Source organism: Dromiciops gliroides, chromosome 5 (assembly GCF_019393635.1).
Source record: "Dromiciops gliroides isolate mDroGli1 chromosome 5, mDroGli1.pri, whole genome shotgun sequence".
In the NCBI taxonomy this organism is placed as follows: Eukaryota; Metazoa; Chordata; class Mammalia; order Microbiotheria; family Microbiotheriidae; genus Dromiciops; species Dromiciops gliroides.
This window is the reverse complement of record NC_057865.1, coordinates 103,602,925-103,613,638: the sequence shown is the minus strand read 5'-3', so window position 1 is coordinate 103,613,638 and position 10,714 is coordinate 103,602,925. Positions and strand designations below refer to the sequence as shown.

At 40.6% G+C, this 10,714-nt stretch overlaps 1 protein-coding gene across 1 annotated transcript; it reads right to left on the bottom strand.

Moving 5' to 3' along the window:
* Positions 1-1,612: 1,612 nt before the first annotated feature.
* LOC122728786 (taste receptor type 2 member 3-like) lies at positions 1,613-2,536 on the bottom strand. The gene has a single exon (XM_043967557.1). It carries the CDS (start codon positions 2,534-2,536, stop codon positions 1,628-1,630), a length of 909 nt encoding a protein of 302 aa, XP_043823492.1. The 3' UTR covers positions 1,613-1,627.
* Between the last annotated feature and the right edge of the window lie 8,178 nt (positions 2,537-10,714).

The following is a 10,714-nucleotide window of genomic DNA, read 5'->3' as shown; positions in this document are numbered from 1 at the left end:
CATAGCTCCCCACCCTGGTGTTTTCTTTCAATTGCTATTTTACTCTCTTTTCCTAGGCTATCAGGAAAATTTTCCTTGATAATTTCTTGAAAGTTGCAGTCCAGGCTCTTTTTTTGATCTTGCCTTTCAAGTAGTCAAAAAATCCTTAAGTTATCTCTTCTGAATCTATTTTCCAGGTCAGTTGTTTTTCCAATGAGACATTTTTCATTTTCTTCTCTTTTTTCATTTTTTTTTTGTTGATTTTTGATGGTCCATACAGTCATTAACTTCCTTTTTGCTCAATTCTAACTTTTAAGGAACTATTTCTTCAGTGAGCTATTGTAGCTCCTTTTCCATTTGGCCATTGCTACTTTTGAAGGAGTTGTTTTCTTTGGTACATTTTTGTACATATTTTTCTATTTTTTTGTGCTTCTTTTACCAAGCTGTTGACTCCTTTTTTATGATTCTCTCACACAACGCTTATTCTTTTCCTGATTTTTCTTCTACCTCTCTTATTTGACTTTTAAATTCCCGTTTGGAATTCTTATTTCTCTTTGAGGCTTTGCATGTAGGTGTTTTGCCATTGTTGTCCTCTTCTGAGCTTTCTCTGGTCAGGGCTTTTTTCCCCTTCTGATTTTCTAGCCTATTTGTGACTTTTTAAAGTTGGCCTCTGCTCCTTGGGCATGGGGCCATTGTTACAAGCTTCCTGCCCTGGGGTCTGGCCACTGGCTTGCTGCACTGAGGCCTTTGTGACTGGTGGTGGTTTGCCTGATGTGCAGGGACTGGTGTTCTCACAGCTAACCTGCTGTGCTGCTGACTTGCTGAGTCAGTTGTGGGGCCTCACTTGCTGATCTGTGCTGGGGCTAGGGATATCCTGCTGACTTGCTTGCACTTGATATATGCTAGGCTGTCCTCCCCTTTCTTCCAAGTAAGATAGAACTTTCTGTCCTTTTAAGTTATTTGGGTTGGAAAATTGCTTCACTCTGTTATTCGTGGGTTCTGTCACTCCAGAATTTGTTTTGAGGTATTATTTAAAGTTGTTTTGAGGGGACTTGGGGAGAGTTAAGGCAGCTCCCTGCCTTTTCTCTAACATCTTGGCTCTGCCTTCTAAAAATTGTTTTCTAGTTTTGGTGACATTTTCCAGAAAATATGAACTTTTCTCCTGAAAGTAAATATAGAGAGATAATGATAAATGTAGATTTCACCATAGACAAAATCTCCTGTTCATAATATTGGTACAGTGGAACACATGAATCACTATCTCTTTCTTGATTGGTGTTAAATGGAAATGAGTATTGTAGGATGGGGGGAGTTTGGAGAGGGTGGGAAGGCAAAGGAACCTATACTTGAGCCAGATTGAAGGAATCTGAATCCCATCTCTGTTCTTCAAGCTTGGATGGCACAGTGGATAGAGCTCTGGAGTTAAGAAGACCTGAGTTTAAATACAGCCTCAGACACTTATCAACTGGATGCCTGTGGGCAAGTTCAATTAACCTCTGTCTGCCACAATTTCCTTAGACGTAAAATAGGGATCAAATGAAATATTTATAAAGTACCTAACACAGTGCCTAACGTGGCAGATGGTTAATAAATGCTTGCTCTTTCTTCTCTTTGGGCTACAGGGTCACCTGATTCTACCCTTCGTGCCCTACTTCTTTATCTGAAACATCCCCAGGAATGCCTGTTTCAGCTTGTTGTTGCTAAAAATGAGGATTATTGAGTGTACAAAAGGGTGGACAGCCAAAAACATCTCCCCAGTGATCCATGCCAATTTAGTGTCTGGCAGAAGAGAGCCAAACATGATGATAAAAAAGGCAACCACATACACAGTGAAGAGGAAGAGGAAGGAGAGGATGATTTTGGTGGCCCTCGTGTGAGCCTCAGTGCTTGGATCTCTGGAGCCAGTGCCATTGTTCTGCATCTGTTGGGTGTGTCTTCTCAGGGAGTGGATGATTAGAATATGGGAAATTAAGGACATAATAAAAGGGATGACCATCCAGAGGGCAATAAGGAGATACTTTAAAAAATTAGCACTTTTCTTTTTCCTCATGTCTTCTGTGCAGTTTGCTGTGGGTGTCATTTGTTTGTAAATACAAGAAACACTAAAATCTTTGATGAGTGTCAATGAAATGAAGAAAGAGAAGAGGACAGAGGCCAGCAGAATCCATCGAACCACATGGGAAACTCTGCCCTTGAACCAGAGGAAGACATGGTGGGAGAGATTGGCAATCTTCAGGCAATAGAGGATACTCAGGCAGGTGGCCAGCCAGATACTTACAAAATTAGCAAAAGTCCACATTGTATTAATTATTTGCAATGTTATGCTTGTTTCATCCAAATTGCTGTAGCACAACACAAAAATATCAGCTATGATTATCAAAAGCAAACAAATCCTGGAGATGGCCAGGCTTGTAATGACAAATTCAGACAAGGACATTTTCTTGCTCTTGATCAAGTTGATGCAATTCATTAACCAGATGAAGCCATTACAGCAAATACCCAGAATTAACTCAATTGTCATCACAAACACAAACCCCCTTTGGGTTAAACTAGTCATGTTTCCAGAAGGACTGCCAGCCCTGATTGTGGATCTGCTTATCTAGCTCTCTGCTTTTCCACAGTTTCTCTGACCTGGGACCAGAAGAAGGAGATATTTGCTGCTTCTCTCTGGTAGTAATCTTCTGTTTTCTCCAATGGTTATATTCTTGCCTTGGGAGCATAGGCAGAGCTAAAGAGTTGTCAGGAAACCTTCATGGTTTCCTTCCAGGAAGACCTGTTAGTGTTCTCTAGACCAGTCTTCAAGTGAGTTAGCAATGTGGGATGTTACTTTAAATTAATGGACAGAAGACCAAACAGCTTTTTGCTAAGATGCAAATGGATGCAGGATTCTGTGTCACACTGAGAAAGGAGGGGTGAGAGTCACATGAAGGAAAATGGTTTGTGCCACAAACGGGAGGATCCAGTTCCACATAAATAGTAGGTTTCCTAGTTTCAAACAAGGAAATTGGAAAGGTTGGAGTCACACAGTTGTTTGGATAACTGGCAGCTGAGGACACTGAGGCAGGGAACAAAGTAGGTGCTTAAGTGGTTAGTTACTTAGTCCAAACAGGAGAAAGAATTTCTAGTATGATCAAGTTATGTAAGTTGGGATAGAATATCAGCAAAATCCCATTTACTATATTCTTGAGAAAGTCAGGTTTGTGATCATGAAATCAGACAAAGACACTTGCCTGCTCTTCCCCCAGTTGATACAGTTAAATAGGCCAGTGAAACAATTCGCTGAAAGCCCCAGGATAAACTTAATGCTTATCACAATCACATGGTTGCAGGACAGTCAGCACTACCTCTTCCTAATCTCTCTGCTGATCTATGATCTCTGTTGCTCTGTAACTCTGCTACTCTTTAATTTCCTTGACATCAGTCAAGGAACAGACAGCTATGTGGCACAGAAAGCTGGCTCTGGAGTCAGGATGACTCCCTTTCTTGAATTTAAACCTGGCCTCAGATGCCAACTAGCTGTGTGACCCTGGGCAAGTCACTTAATTCAGTTTCTCCATCTGGAAAATGAACTGGAGAAGGAAATTGCAAAGCATTCCAGTATCTTTGCCAAGAAAATCCTAAATGGTATCATGAAGAGTTGGAAATGGCTGAACAACTACTGTCCAAAGAGTATCCAACCTCCTGGAGTCAGGAGGACCTGAGTTCAAATCCGGCCTCAGACACTTAACACTTACTAGCTGTGTGACCCTGGGCAAGTCACTTAACCCCAATTGCCCCAACAACAACAACAAAAAGATTATCCAACTTCTTTTAGGACCAATCTTGTGTCAGACCTCAGGAAGTTGACCTTAGCTCCTTCAGAGCAGGTTTACTGTTACTCTTTAGCTTAATATCCAAATCTGTCATCCTCTTGGTGATTTGTATTGTAAATTTATTTGATGTATAAAAATCCAAGCAGCTCTTTACTAAGATGCAAATAGGTGTGGGATTCAGTGTCAGAACCAGAAGGGTTAGAGTCACATAGAGGAAAGTTATTAGTGTCCCCAAGAGAAATCAGTTCCATGTAGAGGGTAGATTCCTGTGTCAAGTACAAAGAAGAAAAGGGTCAGGTGAAGAAAAGCAATGCAGTGGCAGGAGGGAGATTGCAAGACAGCCAGGGTTGAGGAGTGGAAGGGTAGAGGAGTGGAAGGGTAGACTGAATCACTCAGAAACATGACTGGTTATTATTACACTGAATAAAAGCACGTGCAGATGGGGATTATCCAGTATTTCAGTGTAAGAAATGCCACTGTTATATAGTGAGGGGTCAGTATCATATTTATAATAACAAATTACAAAATCACTGAATTTGAGAGTTAGAAAAGATCTCAGTAGCAATATAGTCTTTGTTGTTGTTCAGCTGTTTTCACTTGTGTCTGAATCTCTGTGACCCCTTTTGGGGTGTAGGGGCCAAATTTAATATGGGGAGAGCTAATTGGGTAGCTCGCCTTAATGTTGGGGTTCAGAAAATAATGAGGGACCTCTAGGTCCAAAGTTTCCTCTCTTCCAAACTGACTTTTTTAGTTATTTCTCCCAGGCCAATAAGAAAGGAGATTAACAGCCTCTTTTCCATAGACAAATCAGGTTTTATTAATGGGAATAAAATACACAGCAAAGGTGAAATTAATTAAGCCAATGACAAGGGAATAGGGAAAGAGAAAAATGGATAAGCTTCCTGTCTTTAGCAAAGACTGACACAATCCCCAAACTTGCTTCCAGCTCAGCTAATTCAAAGAGCTGTGTTTGTTTTTATTAACTCACCACCTTGGGTCCATAGGAAACAGCTGTGCAGCCTCTCTGCAGTCTGCTCTTGGAAGCTCACCGACCTGCAAGACACATTCCCCTCAGCAAGCATTCCCTTTTCTACTTTTACTCTCCCTCCCCCAAAAGGGAGGTCCTTCAAGCTGGACCCAACTCTGATGAGGTTAAGGTCTTTGAGCTAATTCTGATGAGTGTAAGGCTCATTCACTTGCCCAATCCTCCCCCATCTCTCCCTCACTCCATAAGCCCTTTCCTGCTTCTTTCGTGTGAGATTTTACCCCATTCTGCCTCTCCTATTTCCCCTCCCCCAGTGCATTCTTCTCCCCCTTTAATTTTACCCTAAAGATATCATCATGGGGCAGCTAGGACAAAGTACCTGCCCTGGACCCAGGAAGACCCGAGCCCAAATCCGGCCTCAGACACAAGACAATCACCCACCCTGGGACCCTAGGCATGCCATTCAACCTCAACTGCTCCACAAAAACACCAAAAAAGATAAAAAAAAAAGATTTACAGATATCATCCCTTTGTAATCAATTCCTACCGGTGCCTCCATTTAAATTTATTCCTATCATCTGCCCTAATACTCAGAAAGCTCTTATGATTTATATGTACCATCTTCCCATGTAGGAATGTAAACAGTTTAACCTCTTAACATCTCTCATCATTTCTTTTTCTTGTTTACCTTTTTATGCTTCTCTAGGGTCTTGCATTTGAAAATTAAATTTTCTATTCAGTTCAGGTCTTTTCATTACAAATGCCTGAACATCTTCTTTTTCATTGAAGTCCCATTTTTTCCCCTGAAATATTATACTCAGTTTTTGTGGGTAGATAATTTTTGGTTGTGATCCCACTTCTTTTGCCTTCCAGAATATCATATTAATATATCATATACATATTAATGTAGAAGCTGCTAGATCCTGTGCTATCCTGACCATGGCTCCAAAGTATTTGAATTGTTTCTTTCTGGCTGTTTGCAATATTTTCTCCTGGACCTGGGAGCTCTGGAATTTGTCTATAATATTCCTGGAAGTTTTCCTTTTGGGATCTCTTTCAGGAATGAGGTGATTGGTGGATTCTTTCAATTTCTATTTTACCTTCTGCTTCTAGAATATCAGGGAAATTTTCCCTGACAGTCACTTGGAAGATGATGTCTAAACTCTTATTTTAATCATGGTTTTCAGGTAGTCCACTAATTTTCAAATGATCTCTCCTGGACCTATTTTCCAGGTCAGCATTTTTTCCTTCTTTCTTTCTTTCTTTCTTTCTTTCTTTCTTTCTTTCTTTCTTTCTTTCTTTCTTTCTTTCTTTCTTTCTTTCTTTCTTTCTTTCTTTCTTTTTTGGTGAGGCAATTGGGGTTAAGTGACTTGCCTAGGGTCACACAGCTAGTAAGTATCAAGTGTCTGAGGCCGAATTTGAACTTAGGTCCTCCTGAATCCAGGGCCTGTGCTTTACCCACTGCACCACCTAGCTGCCCCAGCAGTTTTCCAAGAAGATATTTCACATTGCCCTCTATTTTTTTATTTTATTAATTTGGATTTGCTTTATTGTGTCTTAGTTTCCCATAAAGTCACTAGCTTCCATTTGTTCAATCCTAATTCTTAGGTAATTATTTTCTTCAGATAGCTTTTATATCTCCTTGTCCTTTTGGCTTTTCAAGCTGTTGACTTTTTTTCTCATGACTTTCCTGCATCATTCCCATTTCTCTTTCCATTTTTTCCTCTACTTCTCTTACTTTATCTTCAAAGTCCTTTTTGAGTGCCTCTGTGGCCTGAGACCAATTCATATTTTTTTTGGAAGCTTTGGATGTAGGAGCCCTGATGTTGTTATCCTCTTCTGAGGGTGTACCTCAATCTTCCTTGTCACTAAAGAAACTTTCTATGGTTCACAACTTTCTCTGCCTGCTCATCTTGCCCATCTTTTACTTGACTTTTAACTCCTTAAAGTGGGGCCCTGCTTCCAGGCTGCACTGTCCCGAGCTTCAGGGGGTCCCAGGTGGTATGATGTAAAGAGGGGCAGGTTCTTCACTTGCCTGGCATATGCTCTGGTGTGTAAATTACACCAGGCCAACTTGCTAATTAACTAGGCAACAAAATTTTGTTTGCTGTATTTGTTAGCTCTGAGGCACCTGTGCCCCTCCCCAACTTGTGCAGTTGCCACTCAAGATTTCTTTCTGGTTCCCGCTGGGGTATGACAATGGAGTTCCTCCTTAGCTCCTATGGACACCCCTGTTTTCTCCCCCCTGGCCAGCTGTTTGGCCCTCACCAGACTGTGAGCTTAGTTCCAGAAGATGCCAGCACTGCAGCTGATTCGGAGGCTCAGGGGTAAATTTCTCTAGTGTAACCTGCCTGGGGCTGGATCTGTGTTGGCATGACTGTGGGTTTAGTCTCCACTCCCAGCACAGCAGCCCCCTGTTGCCGAACTTCTAAGCTGTCTTTGGCTGGAAAATGGTCTTAGTAAGCCCTTGTGTGGGTTCTGCTGCTCCAGGGGTTGTCTTATGGCTATGTTTGGAATTTTTTGGAGTGATTGTGTCAGGGGCTCTGAGCACTTACTGCCTTTTCTCCGCCATCTTGGCTCTGCCTCCTGAGCTCTCTTTTATAGGTCATAGGGAGAAGCAACTGATTTTTATGTAGTCAATCATTAGTTGGAAGCCTTAGGTTCAGAGGTAGCTAGGTGACTCAGTGGATAGAGTGCTGGACCTGGGGTCAGGAAGACTCATTTTCCTGAGTTCAAATCCAGTCTCAAACACTTTCTAGCTGTGTGATCCTGGGCAAGTCACTTAACCCTGTTTGCCTCAGGTTCCTCATTTGTAAAATGAAATGGCAAACCACTCTAGTAACTTTGCCAAGAAAACCCTAAATGGGGTCATGAAGAATTGGACATGACTGAAAAACAACTGAACTGTAACATTAGCCTCTGAAATCTAATCAGCTTTGCTCTTAGAAACACAGACACATTCCACAAGGAGATTCCCTTCAATTGCATGAAACAATGACCTGGAATATCAGGTTGACTGAGGGAACTCTTCAAGTTGGTTTGGGATCCCTCCCCACCTTACATGTAGGAACAAATCAAATAAGGAAGTGTGGTACAGTGAGAGGTAGAATGAGAATCCAACTTTAGGTTATAAGGTCTGAGCTGGAGTCCTGGCAAAGTCATTTAAACTTTCATTTAAACTCAGTTTCTTCAACTACAAAATGAAAATATTAATACCTGAAATTGTATCTACCTCACTGAGTTGTAAGGAAAATGCTTTGTGAGGTGCTACATGTATATAGCAAAAGCATCATGATATAGTGGATAGAGTTCTTAGAGTCAGGAAGTCCCGAGTTCAAGACACAAAGTAGCTAATGATTCTCAAATCTACTTATCTTGCCTTAATCTCTCTGCAGATCACCTATCTTGAATCTCCAATTGCCTTTCAGACATCTTGAACTCAGGCAGTTAGGTGGCTCAGTGAATAGAGCATCAGCCCTGGAATTAGGAGGATCTGAGTTGTAATCCATCCTCAAGACACTTATTGGCTGTGTGACCCTAGGCAAGCCACAACCTGAATTTCCTGAAGAAAAGGAAAAAAAGAAAATGAGTCAAGAGTCAGAGTTCTAGAACTGGCTGTTTATCTTAAACTCCACATGTTCAAAACAGAACTCATTATCTTTCCCCCTAAAGTCTCCCTACTTCCTAACTTGCCTATTACTGTTGAGAGCAACACCATCCTCTTACTTCCTCAGGCTCTCAACCTAGGTGCTGTTCTCTAAACCATGGCTTCTTAAACTTTTTCCACTCATGAATGTTTTTGCCTGAGAAATTTTTACAGGACCCTATCATGGCATGTGCAGTGCAGTATGTTCATATTAGGTGTTCAGAACCAAGGCTACAGTGACCTCCACATTCAGTCACCTGGCCCCAAATGGGAGCTCAGGCCAGAGTTTAAGAAGCTTTGCCCTAGGCAACTCTCTAAGATGATAAATGGCAGAAAACCCTCAACTTGCATTAATAGAAGGAATTTCTTCAGTTTGAGCTCTTTATCCCAAGGAAATCACAGGTCTGGTCCTTAACTTCATACGAATGTCAGCTAGCTAGTAGTCTTAAAATGATGACCCAAGATGGATGCAAATGATTTCTGGGAACAATTTGTAAAAGCTATGTTAGATTTTAGAAAAGCATGAAGGCCTACGTATTCACGTAGCCACATTTGTAAATACATCCAAAAAATTTAAATACATACCTCAACAAGGTCAAATTCAAGTGTAACACGATAATAAGGGGATTAAGTTGCTTTGCAGACCACCGGATGGATTTGCCTAATCTCTAATGATTTGCAAAGCAGCTCAGGCCCTTCCTTATGATTTAGGCACCTTATTGAATCTCTTGCCCATTTCCCAAGGGACTTAATCTGGGCACATTATGAATTGGATAGCATGATCTCTTCGGAATTAGAACAAGACCACTCATAAAATACTCGCAGGCTATTTTGAGCTCTTGTTTTCTTTGGTTCTTTAGCCTCCCTTGATGCTGAGTGAAGAAAGTCTTGGAGGACTCATGAGTGATCCTGACATTGTTGGCAGAGCAGACATGCTCAGTTAAGGATAGTAGGGGTAGGGATGGAGGAGGAGACATCTCTTTTCCTCCCTTCAACAACTATCACCCCAGAAGTCAGAATTGGGGCGAGATTCCAAGTTACCTACAAGTTCATCAACTGCTGCCTGGTCCTGCCTTTCCTTATTCCTGAATAATCCGATGCCCCTTCCAACTTCTTTAAAATCTTTCATCTTGTAGAAAACTGTGGACAAATAATATAGCCGATAATTAGGATTGTCACTTTTGAAGATTACATTTCTTTTCTTGTTTCAAGGTACAAAGTACAATCCCAGATGCTTACCAAATATGGGAACTCTATCAAAGTGAGTTCCCTTCATTTCCTTAAGAAAACCTTTAATATGTGTGTGTGTGTGTGTGTTTATGTATACATGTATATACATCCAGGAAGTTTACCACATCACTAACATAATGATTTGAGGTATCGTCCAAACTTTATTAAGAGTGTATGACATCATACAAGTATTCCAAAAGACTCACTATAGGTAAATGTATCACCACATGGAAGACATTTCTGTTAAATTTTCCTAATGCTAAATGAACAGGGACATCGAATGTAGAAATTTAAGTCTGGAAAGAAACTCGAAAGTCAACTAAAGTACTTTTGTAAATGTTTAAGTGCTATATAAATGCCCATTATTATCTAATCTGAACCCCTAATTTTACAGATGAGGAAACTGAGGGAGGGATCAAGAATGTAAGTGACAAGTAATATGTCTCATAGCTAATTCAGAGTAGAACTGGTCCAAGAATCCAGGTTTTCTCACTTCCAGTTCAATGTTCTTTCCAGGACATAACGAATATGTATACACTGTCTTATTCCTGTAGAATTCATTGTTTCCATACTATCAAAACAGAGTCAGAATGAACATTAGGTTGGAATTTGTAAATAGCCTCATTATGTACAATTCGGTGTTATAGCAGTACTGATTAAATGGTGATTCTCCCTCTAACTGGAAAAAGAAAGTCAGGGGGCAGAGAGATAACAGCAATGACTTTTCCAGATATGAGGCAAGCTAAGATTTCCCTATAGGCAAATTTCTATTAAAAATGTTTTATTAAAAAAAAAAAGTTTTGTTGAAAGACCTTCAGCTTTGTCCTGATGAGAGTGACTCCTCAGTTAGAGAAGAAATGTGTGACACACCAACTTGAATTTCTCATAGTTTTCATTTCTTATGGCACAATAATAGTAACATGCCACTGTCAGTCATTACCATCGATGAGAAACTTTTATGTGCAAATTGTCTGGCACACAATAAGAGTTTAATAAATGCTTTTCCACAGGATGATTACAGAAAAACCTGGTAAGACTTATGTGAACTATGTATGGTGAAAT

Excerpts from the sequence above, each read along its gene's own strand:
- LOC122728786 (XM_043967557.1), bottom strand. The coding sequence starts at position 2,536 with ATGACTAGTTTAACCCAAAGGGGGTTTGTGTTTGTGATGACAATTGAG.